This window comes from Myxocyprinus asiaticus, chromosome 20, assembly GCF_019703515.2.
Source record: "Myxocyprinus asiaticus isolate MX2 ecotype Aquarium Trade chromosome 20, UBuf_Myxa_2, whole genome shotgun sequence".
NCBI classification, from domain to species: Eukaryota; Metazoa; Chordata; class Actinopteri; order Cypriniformes; family Catostomidae; genus Myxocyprinus; species Myxocyprinus asiaticus.
In genome coordinates this window covers 16,518,175-16,537,286 of record NC_059363.1, presented here as the reverse complement: position 1 = coordinate 16,537,286, position 19,112 = coordinate 16,518,175, and the positions used below count along the sequence as shown (strand labels likewise).

Below are 19,112 nucleotides of genomic sequence, written 5' to 3'. Positions count from 1 at the left end.
AGGCATCGTGCCCATTCAAACCTTAGATTTTTTGAAAATCATCAAAAAGATGTTTTGAATGGATTATTTAAACTTCCAAAAATGTATTTGTACCTTTGATAATTAAATTAAATTATTTTTGCATGTAAAAAGTATGTCTGTGCCAGGAATCTTTATTCATACAGTATGTTTAAATTTCGTCAGTCTAAATCCAATTGAGTCACATATGTTCCGCTATACACGCCATACCATTGCTGATTCGTAGATAGAGCTCACGAGGAAGATCAAGCACCAAAGCGTGGTGTTATGGTAATAAAAATATAATTAATTGTATTAACTTCAGTGCAGTTAACATTTGCCAGATATGTCTGATCACTGTGGAACAGTCAATCAGTGTTTTCTATAAACTAATATAGATTTTATTTCTGTTTTTGTTTGCTCTATTGCTTGTTCAATTACTTTGTTGCTGAAATGCATGTGACAGGTTTTGCGTGTCTTTACACTCTCTTTTCTTCATGTTTAAAGAAAGCAGTGGCTTAATGTCTTGTTTCAGTGTGTATCCTGTCCTTTCCAGTCACTATAAAAACTATAAGTAACAAAAGGCGGTTTTCATCAGTAGCCGCGGGTTCCGTATTTTCGATGGGAGAAAAGCGATGGCCGGTTTGAAGCAGCAGCGCTTGTGTTCACAAGACTTTTTACGAGGCTTACAGCACACACTGCGCAAGATAAAAAAAATTGTTATTTATTTTTCATGGCTGCTGCGTGTCACTGACCATCTCACAGAGCTTTATTCAGTTGGAATTTAGCTTTTATTTAATCAGTTCCCTTAAGCTCAGTCTGATCTGATCGAGCGCTCCCACTGATCTATATCAGTGATCATTCCCTATTTTCTCTATAGTGCATTGTGTAGCAATCACTATAGAAAATAATGAACAAGTGAGCAATTTCACATTTTGACTGAGTTCTATTCGTGGTTAAACTCTCTTATGAAGAAATAACTCACTCTTGGAGTTTCTTAGTTTATTTTTTTGTATTTATTTTGTATTTTTATTTATATATTTATTTATTTTACTATCACTTACACTAAACACGCAATACAATCACTCTGTTGAGCTGAAGCAGTGGTGTGCATGGTTGCGTTTGTGCTGGTGCCTTTTGCACCACTTCTCGTGTCATGGATGCAAAATGCCTGCACAAAAGAGGTGCATGTAAAACCACCTGAAGATGTCAGACATATCAACTCAGAAAATCTAACCAAATGCTACCATTAGGACAAATTATACACATTTATTGAATAACAGTTGTAATTTTAATTGTTATATTAAAAAGGTGATACTGTGTCCCGTGATTTATACTGTGGTGACTGACTTTGGTGCCCCCTAAAAAAAATAGTTGCATGACGCCCCTGATTCATGTTGAGAGGGCTAAAAGAAAAGTGACATCACTTTGCGAGAGGACTGGCTCCACCCGTTCACGCTTAAAAACAATATAATAAACTTCTCTGTCTCGTTTTTTGTCGGAATCCCATGTGAGAGAATGACGAATGAATGATCTATCCTAAAAATATAGAAATTAGCCGCGCGTCAGTGATCGCGCGCTAATCGGATGCGCATCACTCATTGAGCGCGCAGCTGTGATCTCGTGCCACCATCAGGCACTTTGAAAAGTTCATGGATAAACGGCGCACGGCATGGTGGTGGGCGAAACCAACGGAACCAGTGTCGCACAAAGCCACAGAGAAACTATGAAGTCCATGATGGCAGAGGAGCGCTCAAGAGAGACATGTGTCGGGACCTCTAACGGCATGATGATCTCAGAGGTCCTTGTGCCTCGGTTACTCAAAATTGCGCACGAGTCTGGAGTGTTGGCAATGGCCGCGGGCTCTGGTCCCCTAGAATTGAAGCCCTCGAGCTCCCCGAACCTCTTGGAGATGGCGAACGGCACGCGTTGCGCGGAGCAGATCCTCAGTTACGGAGAGGTGGAGAAAGTGCTGATCGGCGGGGTGCTGACCATGCTCACGCTCATCACCATCTGCGGGAACCTGTTGGTGGTCATCTCCGTGTGTTTCGTGAAAAAGCTACGGCAGCCCTCCAACTATCTCATCGTGTCTCTCGCGCTCGCGGACCTCTCTGTTGCGCTCGCGGTGATGCCGTTCGTCAGCATCACGGACCTGATCGGTGGCCGGTGGATTTTTGGCAAGTTCTTCTGTAACGTGTTCATAGCCATGGACGTGATGTGCTGCACCGCGTCTATCATGACACTTTGCGTCATTAGTATTGACAGGTGAGTGAAGTTTTCTTACTCTAACGGTACTGTAGACTGATTATTGTTCATAAGAATGATCAAGTTTTTTGCGATAGTAAATGCACAGTGCCTTTCAGTTTTACTGAACTGTTAGAGCCTTTTGTGGTTTAGTGGATAGTTTGAAATGACTTGTCTTGCAGTGTTGAAGTAAAAATTTTTATTCTCGTCGAAAAATAATCTAAACAGCATGACTGTAGGCTATGTACACTGTTGGCTATATTTTATATTTGGGTAACACTTTACATTATTTTTTCCTTTAGTTAAGGGTGATAAAGGGGTTAATTAATGACTAATAAGCCATTTACAGATGCATAATGAATCACTGATATCCGTTTATAACAACATGAATAAAAATAGAGAAAACCATTTTACCTTACATTTAAAAAATGCTTAATAACACTCATTCAACAATTGTAACCTATGAAAATGAACCATAATGTAAAATGGACACACTGGCACGAGTTGCCAACATTAGAAACCTATAAAGTTCAGTATGGTTTAATAATCATCAGGCTTGATTAAATTATACTGTACAGTATATGCTGTGAATGAGCATGAAAACCTGAAAACCTTACCTAGGAATAGGTAAATTGGCCCACAATTCTGAGGAGCACCGTTCTTTTAATATCAATGTGACTAGGAAAGTGACAACACAAGTGAGTAAAGACAATACAGTAATTAAATAAACACAAGGCATATTGTAGCAAAAATAACATAAACCCTCCTTGTAATCTCACTATTATCATCTATTTTTGATGCATTGTGACAAATCATTATGAATTAGAGCGTTTTATGTTTTTGATTTAGCCTACATAAGTTTGGATGAAGTGTATGATTAAGCATCTATAACACATAAGGTAAAATGCTCACTGTTTGGCAAATATTGCATGAAAGTCGTCCTTTTTATTCTTGTTATTATAACTGCATTTCAGTGATTTATAATGAACCGCATTATAAACCCTTAACAAAGAGAACATTAATGTAAAGTGTATTTGTTTTTTTCACTGTCACAGGTACCTGGGCATCACCAGACCCCTAACTTACCCAGTGAGGCAGAATGGCTGGTGTATGGCCAAAATGGTGCTCTCCGTGTGGCTTCTGTCTGCTTCAATCACCCTGCCACCGCTCTTTGGTTGGGCTCAGAATGTGAACGATGACCAGGTGTGTCTGATCAGCCAGGACTTTGGCTACACCATTTACTCCACGGCTGTTGCTTTTTACATCCCCATGACCGTCATGCTGGTCATGTATTACCGCATCTACCGTGCCGCCAAGCTCAGTGCTGCCAAACACACCATCGCTGGCTTTCCTCGTGCTAGAGAGGAAGAGGAGGATGAGCAGGAATTGGGAGGCGGTAATGGTATGGAGGAATCTGTGGGAGTTGATTGCGTAACCGTGGCAATCAAGCTTCAAAGGGAAGTGGAAGAGTGCACAAGACTACCTCGCATCCTTCGGGGAGTGGACCGGAGGAGCATCTCCATATTCAAACGGGAACAGAAGGCAGCGGCCACACTTGGGGTGGTGGTAGGAGCATTCACCATCTGCTGGCTGCCGTTTTTCCTCCTGTCTCTATCCCGGCCCTTCGTCTGTGGAACAGAGTGTAGCTGTATCCCATTATGGGTGGAGAGAACTCTGCTGTGGTTGGGCTATGCCAATTCACTTATCAATCCCTTCATCTACGCTTTCTTTAACCGGGACCTGCGCACCACCTACCGAAGCCTGCTCAGCTGTCGTTACCGTAACATTAATCGTAGGCTGTCAGCCGCCGGCATGCACGAGGCCCTTCGGCTGGTGGAAAGGCCAGATGTGGTTGCCTCTGGGTGACCCATAGTGCAACTAATATAGTTCAAAGGTTAACATTTGCACAAGTAGATGGAAACACACAACCTTAGATGATAAGGCTGACATTTAGGATTGTGTCGTGTTGGAGGTGTCATATTGTACTAACTGTAAAGTCCGGTATGTACCGTACCTACAGAGTCAAACTGTGCACAAAGAAAAACAGTGGTCAAATTAGACACAGAAGTGCATTATGGTCAATGCAATTTTATTCTTAACTCATCTTGGTGAACAAACACCATCTACTGTGTTGTCACAGTCCAAACACAGAACAGAAGAGCAAAAACGCATTGTTCTGAGTTCAGCTTTTTGCTTTCTAAACTCAGCAAAAAAAGAAATGTCCTCTCACTTTCAACTGCTTTTATTTTCAGCAAACTTAACATGTGCAAATATTTATATGAACATAAAAGGTTCAACAACTAAGACATAAACTGAGCAAGTTTCACAGACATGTGACTAGCAGTATGGCTGGTGGCATTGTCATGCTGGAGGGTCATGTCAGGATGAGCCTGCAGGTAGGGTACCACATGAGAAGGAGGATGTCTTCCCTGTAATGCACATCGTTGAGATTGCCTGCAATGACAACAAGCTCAGTCCGATGATGCTGTGACACACCGCCCCAGACCATGACGGACCCTCCACTTCCAAATCAATCCCGCTCCAGAGTACAGGCCTCGGTGTAACGCTCATTCTTTCGAAGATAAACGCGAGTCCAACCATCACCCCTGGTGAGACAAAACCGCGACTCGTCAGTGAAGAGCACTTTTTGCCAGTCCTGTCTGGTCCAGAGAAGGTGTGTTTGTGCCCATAGTCGACGTTGTTGCCAGTGATGTCTGGTAAGGACCTGCCTTACAACAAGCCTACAAGCCCTCAGTCCAGCACTGAACACTGATGGAGGGATTGTGCGTTCCTGGTGTAACTCGGGCAGTTGTTGTTGCCATCCTATACCTGTCCCGCAGGTGTGATAATCTGTGCAGGTGTTGTTACACGTGGTCTGCCACTGCAAGGACGATCAGCTGTCCTTCCTGTCTCCCTGTAGCGCTGTCTTAGGTGTCTCACAGTACGGACATTGCAATTTATTGCCCTGGCCACATCTGCAGTCCTCATGCCTCCATGCAGCATGCCTGTTCACACAGATGAGTAGGGACCCTGGGCATCTTTCTTTTGGTGTTTTTCAGAGTCAGTAGAAAGGTCTCTTTAGTGTCCTAAGTTTTTATAACTGTGACCTTAATTGCCTACCGTCTGTAAGCTGTTAGTGTCTTAATGACCGTTCCACAGGTGCATGTTCATTAATTGTTTATGGTTCATTGAACAAGCATGGAAAACGTTGTTTAAACGCTTTACAATAAAGATCTGTAAAGTTATTTGGATTTGTACAAAATTATCTTTAAAATACAGTGTCCTGAAAAAGGAACATTTATTTTTTGCTGAGTTTATATTCTAGATGGAAAAAAAAAGATAATTTGAAATATTCACACTGTATACAGGACATGCGTGACAGGGCACCAGTACTGGTTAAATCTAGATACTGTTTGCAAGGCCTGCCACTTAAGGAAGATTTTGGGAACTTTAAGATGTACCCATCAACAAAACTTAAAGCAAGACTAATCCAGTCTTAAAACCAGAAAACTATTCCCACTCAGTGTCTGCCTTAAAAGCATTTATTGAGCCGAGTTAAACTCATTTGTCAACTGTCAGCACCTGTTAGCTCAGAAAGTGTGATTCATCTATGTCCTGAGACTCTGTACAAAAGACAACTAAGGACAAACCATTTCTACTTTCTGCCCTCCCTCTCTGTAATCTACACATTCTCACCCCCTATAAAATGCCTCTGTGTCCACTGATTGTTTAATGCATTGATGGAAAGTGGAAGAACAGATCTAATGTCAGCTGAGCTTCTTTCTGCTGCTTTGGTTAGGCCTGAAGGGACAGGAGTTTATCGGATCTCTGATCAGTAATTAAAGGTACACTAATGGGATTCTTGGCAGCTATTTATAGATTGATTCTGCATGAATCTTATGTGATTAGATTGCATGCCACTTGTATTTATTTAGAATAGGTCTTCATTTCACAAACCAGAGAGCTATCAAACTTTTTGTGATCAAATTCGGATAAATCGTGTCCTTCAACATATGTACACATATGTATAAAACAAATTTGTAACAGAATTTGTATAGTGCTGTCTTATGTCACATGTTTTGTAAATAAAAAAAAAACACCATGTAAACTACCCTACAGACCCCTATCTAATGTGTTTTTCATTGTTAAACCTGATTTAATGTAATTTCTAGTCTATATTTTCCCATATGAGTTGAAGAAATTGTGATTTTTAATTTTTTTATATATATATATATATATATATATATATATATATATATATATATATATATATATATATACCTTTGAATCAGTCGCTCAACATGGTACAATCTAGATCAAATTGAACCACTGTCTAGTTACATCACATTAAACAGCTTTCCCCAATTGTATGCCATTTTAACACTGAAAACATGATTGTGGATCAATATTATAAGGTTTTTCAACTTTGGGATCAATATATTTGTAATATATTTATTCTAAAATATTTACTTATAGTTTTTAAGAGCTTTAAAGGACACTACAGAGAATGTGTAAAAATCTTGGTATTACAGACCTTTGGAGACTTCTGAATCCATCTGGGTGGGACTATACCTTTTTTGCATCTGTTCATAAGATTTACTCTAGAATAGATTTTTAAAAAATATCTAAGTCATTTATTCCATCTGCCACTGGCTGCTCAATTGGGAATATTTTAGTTTCAGATCATGCTTTGGTGTTTAGACATGTTGCTGCATATAGAGAAAAGAAAATCATATAGATGGCGCTTTAATACATCCATTCTACAGGACCCAGCATTTCAACAAATGTTAAAGACAGAAGTCAATGCTTATGTAGAAACCAACTGGTCCACAGTGTCCTCTGTGGACGTGGCATGGGAGGCGCTTAAGGCAGTTCCTAGGGGGTGGATCATACAATATGCCTCATTCATTAAAAAGATCAAAGCACAGGAATTCATGGAATTGGAAAAGAGTATTAAAGTGCTGAAACAGAGCTGAAGCGCCAAATGTCATCTAATGGTCTTAGAGAGTTGACTCTCCTCTAAAGTATAGGTACAATACTATTTTGTCACAGAAGGTAGAGTTTTGGTTATTCAGGGCAAGACAGACATTTTGAGTCAGGGGACAAAGCAGGGAAACTCTTTGCCTGATACATAAAACAGAGAGAGGGTTTTTTCCCCCCACCATTCCTTAAGTGAAGTCTTCTGGAGGTAATATATTTACTTCTCCTACAGATCTTAATAAAGCCTTTAAAGAATTCTATTTCAATCTTTATAGCTCCACGTCTATGTCTATCAATAAGGATATTAGCAACTTTGTAAAGCCATTAGAACTCCCTAAATTGATGAGTGATCAAAAAGACTTACTTGACTCAGATATTACTTTGGAGGAGCTTGTTGAGGTAATTAAAGCCTTGCCAACTGGTAAGGCACGGGGCCAGATGGTTTTGCCGCAGAATTTTGTAAATTTTATGTCACAAAACTGGCTCCACTTATGTTAGAAGTTTACACCGAGTCATTAAAGAAAGGTGAACTACCGCCAACCACGAAGCAAGCCCTGATCATTCTCATTATTAAAAAAAGATAAAGACCCAAATGAATGTAAAAGTTATCATCCAATTTCCCTGATCCAGTTAGATGTAAAAATATTGTCTAAAATTCTGGCTAATCGATTAAGCAGAGTATTTACATCTATTAAACATATAGATCAAGTGGGGTTTATTCATGGTAGGGCTGCCCCCTGATAGTCGACCAAAGGTCAGTTGATGAGAAGAGTTTTGGTCGACCAATCTTGGTCGCAGAAAAACGACGAACACCAGTATTACCGCTGGTTGGACGCTAGGTGATACTATGGCGTAATTTTCGTTAAGCAGGGTTAAGGTTAAGACTACACAATAAAGCAAGACACATTGATTTCAAACTCTAACTTAATTTTTTATTTATTTTAACTAAAAATTCAAATGAAACTGGAAAAAAATAAGTGCAATTAAAATGTAAGTTCAACTTTTTGAAAGATGGCTTTACAACAGTTGTCAACATCTCTCCTATTTCATCTGTTCATTCTCTACTGGTCGGGTATTTCGTTGGTATTTATCGCAGTATCCAATTACATCGGCAACCCCCGGGGCTGAGGGATCGGTGAATATTCTTGCTTTAGTGATTTTGCATTGAAAATTAAATTAATTTATTTAAAAATCGAAATCTTAAATCAAATACATTTCTAAATTCAAATTGCACTCCAAACGAAACGAAAAAGCAATTAAAATAATGAAGTGATAAAAGATATATATATATATATACACCTTTCACTGTCAGGCAAGTCTCCATCTAATCATGCAAGCGGAAAGTTACTTACACAAATGAAGACATAAAAACAATTGTAAATGTAAAAATAATAATTATAATGATGATAATAATAATCACTGAAATATAAATCATGGTTCGAGGTGAACGTGTTTTTGTATTATTTTATGTTTTAATCACAGATGTGTAGGTTGCAGAGTTGGTCACAATAAACTGCTCTGTGGAAATAAAGTAAACTGAACTCAAAGCACCTCCTGAGCTGAGATGTCTGAGGTCATTTGCAGCACTCATAGACGATACTGTTCTTGCAAAATAAATAAATAAATAAATAAATAAATAAATAAATAAATAAATAAATAATAAATAAATAATAATAATAATAATAATAAAATCGGAAGACAGAAACAAAGAGTGAGAACCCTTTACATACGTGTGTTCCACGAGACTGCACGGCTCCGTATCAGCATGTCATACATGCGCATAGACGGCTTTTCAGTCATCTGTTCTTAATAATATAATAAAGTGTGTTTCTTCAAGCACGTGTCTGTGTCTACGAGCAAATGATTTAATTATAATATTAATTTGATAATAATAGCCTAATAATAATAATAATAATAATGTAATACATTAATGGGAAAATGAGACAAATATCGTCTTGACATGTCAAAGGCATCAGCTATTGGTGAACACTCTGACCATCATCGATCCCCGAGATCGTCTATCGGCACAACCCTAATGTGCATTTCTCTCTATAAATTAATAAAATGTTCAGACAGTCTCCCTGCTGGTTTTTCCGACACGTTCAGAATCATTACCGCTTTTGCCGGTGTCGCTGCGGCTAGCTTCATGCTATTTATTATTTTAAAGGCACATTATTACGGTTTAGTATTTCTCTATAATGTAGAACAGTGTTAGCAATGTTACTTATAACATTCTTTCTCAGCCCTGGAACTCAAACCATTTTCTGATGCCAACCAATATATATATATATATATATATATATATATAAGTAATTGAATTAATATCATAAACGTGCGACTAGTCGACTAATGGCTTAAATTAAGGCCTACTAGTCGACTAGGAAAATCTTTGGTCGGGGGCAGCCCTAATTCATGGTCGTAGTTCTTCTGATAAAATTAGATGTGGACCCACTTTATATTTGGTGGCCTTAACTACTATGTACCATTTAATACAATGTACTTATTATGTAAATACATGTTGTTGCATTGTAATTACATTTAAAGTACTTGCATTTAATTACATTTGTTGTTACACTGTTAACTTTACCCATAACTCTAACCCAACCCCTACCCAAAACCTAACTCTAACCCCTTACCGTAACTCTACCCTTACCCCTAAAGCTACCTGTTCCTCAACCTCAGTAGCAGCAAATGTGGGGATTTTGCAGAACAACATGTAGTTACACAGTAAATACATAGTCTTGTATGTATTTAATGTTAGGAAGTTACATAGTAGTTAAGGCCACCTAATATAAAGTGTGACGAAGATGTTTTATCAATATTATGTGGTCAGTAGTGAATGATCAGACCCTGATCTCTCTTGACTCCGAGAAGGCATTTGATAGGGTGGAATGGGACTATCTTTTTAAAATGTTGGAAATGTACGGGTTTGGGAACACTTTTATTGGGTGGATTAAGTTACTTTATGAACAACCGTTAGCGGCAGTGCAAACTATTGGATTCATTTCAAATTTTCTTTTCTCTTGGTAGGGGAACCTAGCAAGGCTGTCCTTTCTCCCCTTTATTGTTCTGTCTTGCCCTGGTATCATTAGCAGCCACAATAAGAAAAGAGGAAGATTTTCCTGGCATTGCAGTGGGTGGTGTGGTGCATAAACTTCTACTTTACGCAGATATATTATTATTTGTCTCTGACCCTAGTAGATCTATGCCTAGCCTCCATAAAATTATTAATTATTTCTCCAAATTTTCAGGATACAGGGTGAATTAGTCTAAATCGGAAGCTCTTGCTCTGACAGCATATTGCACTTCCACAGCTTTCCAACCTGGTGCCTTTTTAGGCATTTTATTTCCAGCAAATTTGAGAGATTTAGTTAATTTTGACCCATTAATGAAAAGGTTCTTGAGTGCTGTGGATAGGTGGGCTTCACTACATTTGTCAATGGCAGGGAAGGTCAGTGTGATAAAAATGAATTGTATCTCCAAATTCAATTATCTACTACAGTCTCTCCTTCTAGAAGTTCCTCTTTCTTATTTTAAACAATTTTATAGAATATCTAAGTCTTTTATTTGGAATGTTAAACAATCTCAGTTGCATTTCTGTAAGGAGGTTTAGGTCTCCCCACAATTTTGTTTTATTTACTATGCTTTTAATCTTAGACACCTGGCCTATTGGTCTCTTCCACAAGAGAGAGCCCCTCCCTGGTACTACATTGAACAAGCAGTCCTTGCCCCAATCTCACCATTGCAAAGTCTTTCTATCAAACTGCCCTGAGCAGTAAAAATGCATCCCATTATTTTACACTTACATTCAGTATGGACAAAGCGTATGGCTGAACCCCAAATTGCGTATTAACAAGTCCCCCTTTTGCTGGAAAGAATGGATGGAGAGGAGTGTTGCTACACTTGGTGACCTTTATGAAAATGGAGATTTGAGATAATTTGAAAATATAACACAGCAATTTGGGATTTCTAGGTCTTAATTTTTCAGGTATTTACAGTTGCGCCATCTACTTTGTATTATTTTTGGTGGTTGTACACAGCCCCCTAAAGCTGCAGACACCCCCTGTATGGTGCTCACGGTCTTTGTAAAGGGGCATGAAGTGTCAGTGTATTATTCATCGAATTGGGCAGGGTGTCGGCATTTAAAAGATGTCATATAAGCAGCCTGGCAGATTGGATGCGTATAGTAAGAAATGGGACAGGTATTTGTCCTTTCTGGAAGGCACTCAGTGAGGATCATGTGGAGAGAGACAAAATTGTGGTAGTAATTGTGGATTCTGTCCTTTGTGGAATTCTACTTTTCTCTTTGTTTATTGATTTTTATATTTTTGATTTTCTTATTTCTTATTCTGATTAATTTGTTTGTTTGTTTATATGTGTACATTGTGTAATTGAGGCTTTGACCACAGGGATGTTTGTTGAGGGACAGGGTGGGGTTGGGGAGGGGGAAATAACGGGGGTTAAAGTTGATTGTGTATATATATTGTTTATTCATTTTTTTTTATTTTTATTTTTTATGGATATATACAAGAATCAGTAAAAAGTGTTAATAACAAAGAGCTTTAAAGGAATATTCTGGGTTTAGTAGAAGTTAAGCTCAATCGACAGCATTTGTGGCCTAATGTTGATTATTACCACAAAGAATAATTTCAACTTGTTCCTCCTTTTCTTTAAAAGAACAAAAATAGAGGTAACAGTGAGGCACTTCCAATGGAAATCAATGGGGCCAATTTTTGGATGGTTTAAAGGCAGAAATGTGAAGCTTATAATTATATAAAAGCACTCTCATTATTTCTTCTGTTACAACTCATGTATCATTTGAGCTGTAAAGTTGTTTTAATCTTAGTTTACCAGGACTGCACGGTTTACGGAGTTATGTCGTCATGGCAACGAAGTTGTCAAATTGGATATAACTTTACATAGAAAAGGTTAGTAAGCTATTTTATCACACTAAAATCATGTTAACACGCATATTGTTTACGTCTTGTGGCTATACTGTTGAAACAGTGACTATTTTAATGTTTACGGATTGGCCCCATTCACTTCCACTGTAAATGCCTCACTGACTACACTTACATGGACACCAGAAAGTGGGTTATTGCGAGAAAGCAGATTATTGCGAGAAAAATGTTCCTGTTTACATGCACAGTTTAAGCGGCGTACACTTTACTCCCATATACATATGGCTCCGTCAATAAGCAGCTTTCTCGACAGCATTGTAATTTTCCTGCAAGGCTTGTGTAAACACATGGCATCCGAGGAAGACGTCACTATTTTACTCTTTGTTGATTTGCTTGATTTTGTTTGTTTCTTTAACTTACCATTGCAACCTGCAGCTGAATTACAATGCAGTAGAGGGGTTTCCCTCTTTCATAAAACTCCAGGATTCCCCCAATGTAAGAAGGCATATATGTGGAAGTTAGGGACAGTCGATATTTTACATTTGTGTGTATAAATGGGTATAGTTTATGTGTATGTGATTTTCTCACTTTACTCCTAGAAATGTTGAATTCTTTCCACTGTGCTGACATGTTGTTGGGCTCCATCATATGACGTTTGTTGTCCCGGTCTGTTCCATGCACGCATACTCTTCAAACACCCATCTGAATGCCGCTTATGAGTTTATGTAGTTGCCCAGTGCCTGAGGCCCTGCTGGGAATTCTATTTTAAGTGTCCAGCGTATCCACTGGTGTCAGCTACCTGCCGGTGATGAAAAGAGGGTGCATTGCCAAAGATGATGACAACTACTCTGTTCTATGAGCATTGTATTAGGAGTCCCTGCCAAGCTGCCAATATTTTTTGCCCACTGAGTTAAAGAACTAAAATAACATGAAGGCTGACGCCACAGTGGTAGATGGACTAGAGTACTGTGAAATTATAGGTCAGAGTAATTTCATCACATTTTACCCCACTGAGAAAATCCTTTCAGCTATAAGAGTGCATGAGAGAAGAAAACTGAGTGGGTTGTAATTGCCTGTGTCAGATTTTTTTCTTTTGTATTTTTGCACTCTCTTTATTGTCATCTTTCTCCATTCTTTTTCTCTGTTCTTTGCCTCATACTCTCTCCAAGTGTCCTCTTCATCCACCAGGCTGCCTAATCAGTGAGGAGAGATTTACTCCAAATTATTGACCCTCCTGCCTCAATTTCTCCTTATGAACACTAATTAATTATGGATTTTATTTATTTGTATACATTAATTACATCTGGAACCTGGAGATTTACACTGAAAATCACATTAAACCTAACTAAATTATCCCACTAAATCTGTGGGAATTCCTTTAATATTTTCTGCAGAGCTCACTTAAGTACTGAAAAGAGCAGCCTAAACATTCTGCTATGAATAATCCTTTTGAGTTCTACAGAAGCGTGAAAGAAATGCAGGTTTAGAATTACATGAATGTGAGTATATTATGATAGAATGTTCATTTCTGGGTGAACTATTCCCAGAAGACTCACACTTCAGTTCTTTACTAACCAGCACATTAAATAATAATCATCATAATAATACAATTTCCTCTTGCTTTGCTTTTTTTCTAATTGTTCATCTTGTCGTAGAGGCTGTCAGCAGATTGTTAAACAACTCATTACATGATTTCTGTGCTAGAAAAATAGATGTCTGCATTCTTCATCAGTCTGGGTGTCATTTACATATGAAGTGGCTCAGAAGTGTGCTGGTCACAGAAATTGCTCAGACTACCTGCTGAGAGAAAGTGAGAGAGATGAGAGTACGAGAACCAGAGAAAAATAACATGAGGCTTCATCTGTGAGCATTCTATGCACTTAAGACTGATTAGCTCATACTTGTGCTTGACTATGCTTAAAAAAAAAAAGAATAAATATTCAAGCTGGCTTATTTCACTACAACAGTAATCAGAGGCACTAATCATGATTAAAGTATTTGAATTATATACAAAATCATTTAGCAATCAGTGGCATTCAGAAAACAAAATTCTCTTTAAAGAGGTGTTCTGATTGTATTGTTTACAAAACGGACTTGTTGCTACTTATCTAAAAGTTTACATATGTTACTCATTGCTGCCCTTTGAAGACTCATCATTCACAAAGCCTTTAAACCCAGAAATCCACTCAGATCTGTCTCATTCCCTCTGTCTGTCACTCTCTGTTCCTCTCATTTTTTCCAGCAGGGTGGACAGCTGTTCAATAACTGCAGGGCTTCCTCATTCACACTGATTATGTGATAACCGAAGGACTTGCTCATTGTCAGTGCAGGTAATTATTATAATGGTTAATGTAATTATGTCTGTATGGTAGGTTAGGAATACAGGTTGGGAAATGCTTGAGTGAATTGTTCCTTGAATAAGATCTGATAGGCAGTACAAAGTGGAGAATGTACATTAAATAGACAATTTGTGAATGGTCATTTAATCTCAAAACCCACAATTCCAGGAATACTTTAGAGTGTTTATCATATAAAATATTGCACAGAACACCTGAAGCAAAGTTATAATCAAGATAATCATCAAAAAAATAAAATTAAAAAAAAAATAAATAAAAAAAGAAAAAAAAGAAAAGAGGATTCCAGTTGTGTTCTCTGGCTGAGAATATAGTTCAAGCAGATTGCTTTAGATCATGCTAGTGTTTGATTGATTCCCAGCTTCTTGGGTTTCCGGATACAGATTAAGCCATACCTCAAAAGGCCTCAAAGAATATTCTACGTGGATGATCACAATTTTTCAATCTTCCTATAAAGGGGTCAGAAGGAATCACATTTTTCAAGATCTTTTGAGATAGAAGATCTTGAAGTACTATGAAAACTAATACAACTTTCACAGCTCAACCCTCCAAAGAAGTAAAAAACACACTTAATTCTAAGGGCCTGAATAACAAAACAAAGCAAAACATCAATTTTCTATACCCGCTTATCCCATGTAGGGTCGCCAACGGGGGATGCTGGAACTGAAACAAAACATCAGTTTTCTATAACTGGCTATCCTATGTAGGGTTGCGGTGGGGTGCTGAAGTCAAAACAAAAAAGGGCCTGAAAAACAAAACAAAACTGTCATGGCTCCGGTGTTTGCAGGTTCATTCTGTTGTTTGTTTGTTCTCTCCCTTGTGTTTCACAGGTGGAGTCATTGAGCGTAATCAGTGTTTCCATAGGAATGCTGATCGCTCCCGGGGAGGCGTCGATTACGGTAATGGATTTCTCACACACTCCACTTGTCTTCCTCTGATTGCATGCCCTATTTTATCCCATGTGTTTCCCTTGTTTGGTTGCTGGTTTATGGTTTGCATATTGGTTTATGACCACTCACATTTGTCTCCTGTTTAGTGTGGAGCTGGTTGTGTTGTTCTCGAGGTGGTGTTTACCCCACAGATCGCCATTGCCCTGTTGGTCGCTCCTGAGGAGGATTCCTTGGATTATTTACCCACATGCCATGGAACTTGTGTCTTGGGCATTGCTTTGCATCTCACCAATCTTCAATAGATCTTTCCGGACTTCCACTACAACACTACAACTCCTCGCCCTGCTGGCTTTATTATTTTGAGCTCGATTGACTGCTTTTTGTGTTTAATAAAAGACTGATATTTATCTCTGCTCTTGTGTCCTGTTTTCCCCAGATCTGACGAAAACATCTGCTTTTTATACCTGCTTATCCTATGTAGGGTTGCCACCAGAGGAAGCTGGAGCCGAAACAAAACATAACAAAGCATCCATTTTCTATACCCACTTACTCTGTCATTAAGGTCATGATGTGGTGCTGGAGCCAAAACAATACAATAGAAAAATATTATATTACACTTTTCATTCTTAATGAATGAATTTAGAAAACAAACATCAGTATTTATGTTTGTCTCCATTGTAGTGTGTTCTAGAGGACATTAGTCCAGACTGAATAAGACTTTCCAGGCGCCTGTTTGGAAATATGAGACTGCCCAATGCATGCTGACAACTGTCCAGCTACACGCGATCTGGGCACTCAGTGGGCAAGACAATGTTCACAGTAAACAAAACACACATGGCATGCCAATCTTGGTGTGAGTATTTCAGCCTTTGCAGTCGATTCCCCTCTGTGAGGCTGATTACAGAGAACTGTGCTCTCCACAGCCATCCCATAATCTCACAGCATGTACACAAGAACGGCATATATGCACATCCAAACACACACACTCTTACAACTCTCATATGATATAGAGATGCATATCAGAAACTGTGACAAAACGACAGGGCTTGGGTGTTAAAAGGAGATGGGGAGCAGTGACACGCTTCAGGTAAGGCTTTTATTCTCTTACCTTCGTGTGCAGCAGATGCACTCTTTTCAGACTTTTCACTCAGTTCAATAATTCACTCTCAAAATAAACTAACTTCTTCAAAATACTCAGTATAACAACCACTCAATATAACAGACACCAATGCTGCACACTCGTTCTCTCTCTGTCTCTGGCATTTTTGGCTGCTTTTAAGGGCTCTCTTCACCATCACTGTAATGAGAAACAGCTGTTAGAAATTATGGCAACCAGCTTGACAAGCCACACCACTCCCTCTCTCCCGCAAACAGACCCACGACAACGCCCCCATCCCCACAGAAAAAGATGACCCAATTAAAGGTGTCAGGATTGGGGACTAGTCTCACTTAGCTAGAGCTTTGACTAAAAGGCTTAAAGGAATCGTTCACCCAAAAATGATCATGATAGTGCGTGTACAGCACTCTGCGCATGGGTCAAGCACAAGAAAGTGCTTCAAATCATGATCGCTCCAAACAGAGTGCAATGTCAAGATTTATAGAATCTTTATATATATATATATAAATATATATAAAGGAGTTATATTTTGGTCTCTTTCTTACCCAAAACCGATCATGTCACTTCAGAAGACATGAATCGACCCACTCGAGTTGTATAGATTACATTTAAGCTGCTTTTATGTCCATTTGGAGCTTGAAAGTGATGGACCTTATTGAATTGCATTGTATGGACAAACAAATATCATATCTCCATCAAAATATCTTTATGTTCTGCAGAAGAAAGAAAGTCCTACGAGTTTAAGACAGCATGAGGTTAAATGATGAGAGAATTATTATTTCTGGGTAAATTATTCCATTAAGGTCTGGTCCACATTACAGTGTATTCTGGCCAAGAACCGCCTATGCCTAGACAGGACTGCAGCTGTGATATTTATTTTTTTTCTTTAGGGTTTTGAAAATGCAAGAAGAAGAAAGAATAAAAAGGTACAAACTGGGGGTGGGAACAATTGAATGTGAATTATGGCACAGCATTAAAGCAAGACTGATTGGAGACAAGAGTGATAAGTGAGGTGAAGGAGTCATTAAAAGCAAACAGAAGTTCAGTGCAGCCATTAAAAATGTGTTTCCAGTGGAAGAATTTGACATTTCACTCTTGAAGTTGATACTTATGATACTGTATGAACAATATAAAGCACTTAGTCTGTGAGTCCCATTAAAGTGTCATCTCACTGGAGATTTGGAATATAGAGAGAACAATGGACAGACAACTTACAGAGAACAAGAACAGCCTCAGTGGATGAGGGAGAGGAGAAGAGAGGTAAAGTGGCACTAGCAACGCCAAGGTCATGTGTTCAATTCCCAGGAATGTCATTGTTTTGTTAAATGCTTTTGTTTTTTTATTGTTGGCAATTAATAATTAAAAAGAGAGAGGAGAAAATGTTTAATGGAAAAAGAAATGAAAAGCTACCAGGAAAGAAGTGTATTAATATCTGATGCTGATATCAGGATATTGTGGGGTTATTTTTACAACACAGGAAGACTCATCTGAAAGATCACATTTCATTTCAGGAAGGCAGCCTGAGATTGCTGATCAGTATGTGGAAATATGCCACATATCTGTGTCAAATCAGTGACATGAAACCACACACATACCCATATGTACTTCAGATGTCCCCATGCGTGTGATTGTTTTCCCAGGAGGTGTTTATTATTTTCCAGAGTAAATCAACTCCCTAATATAAACTCCAGATTACTGTTGGTCTGCTTTGATCAGTGCAGTAATTTAAGTTGGCTTGTCCTGCCATGCATACTAAGACAAGCAAATCAGAAGCCATATGTGACTCATCTGACAGACTGAATAACATGTTTCATTAGTTCGGCATAAACATTACATACAGAGACACATATAAAGGAACAGGTAGTCTTAACACGTATAGCAGTGCTCAAACTAGTTTTAAAACAGCTCAGTTACTATTATTCTGTTGTACTTAACCTCCTGTGACCCCGCATCCACATGCGTGGACATTATGTTTTGGCTTCGCTATAGGCTACGCATAATTTAATTTCATTTAAACTGCCTGATCTCAGTTCAGGAGACTCTAGGCTGTCATTAAAGGGTTGAACTTTCGACGCACCGAGTCATGTGACAAAACAACATGGCTCCGATCTCAGTTGAGTTTTTCTTTGGGAGAAACGGCAACAAAACAACATCTATTAAGAAACCTCATTAAGTTTTTACATTAAAACCTGTTTGAATTAAAAGAGTCTCTAGTTTCATCTGATATGCCATTTTACAAATTTAATCTAATTATCATGAAACGGCACACAGTTAAACACAATGACCATGTACAGTGTGTGGACTATAGGCTCATTTCCACTAAAATATCCTATATTTACTGTGCTTTATCACACTGAGAAGCAATGGATGCTTCCAAAAGTTGGAAAATGTTGCTTTCAGAGGCTTTACATGGAGTTAGGATGAAAATAAGGTGCATTTCTAACTGTTAGACCAGTGCAGACAGACAGCACACTGGAGGTTAAGTCAGTCACTAAATAGGGAGCAAGGGAGCATCATAAAGCTTTCCTATGTAGCCAAGTGCATTCACTCCAAACATCCAGTCAAAAGTTCAGTTTCAGGCTGCAGATGACGTTTGGACCACTCAACATGATTGGCAGACATGGGACAA

The 19,112-nt window shown here is 38.6% G+C and overlaps 1 protein-coding gene across 1 annotated transcript; it reads left to right on the top strand.

The window, feature by feature from the left end:
• Positions 1–1,669: 1,669 nt before the first annotated feature.
• On the top strand, positions 1,670–4,107 carry LOC127411161 (5-hydroxytryptamine receptor 7-like). The gene is made up of 2 exons (XM_051646527.1): positions 1,670–2,262; positions 3,297–4,107. The coding sequence occupies exons 1-2, from the start codon at positions 1,670–1,672 to the stop codon at positions 4,105–4,107; spliced, it is 1,404 nt and encodes a 467-aa protein (XP_051502487.1).
• The last annotated feature ends 15,005 nt before the right edge of the window (positions 4,108–19,112 follow it).

Bases quoted from the DNA above. Each gene is read 5' to 3' on its own strand.
- LOC127411161 (XM_051646527.1), top strand. From the start codon at position 1,670: ATGGTGGTGGGCGAAACCAACGGAACCAGTGTCGCACAAAGCCACAGA. The intron at 2,263-3,296 runs GTGAGTGAAGTT...TCACTGTCACAG, and splicing joins TGCGTCATTAGTATTGACAG to GTACCTGGGCATCACCAGAC.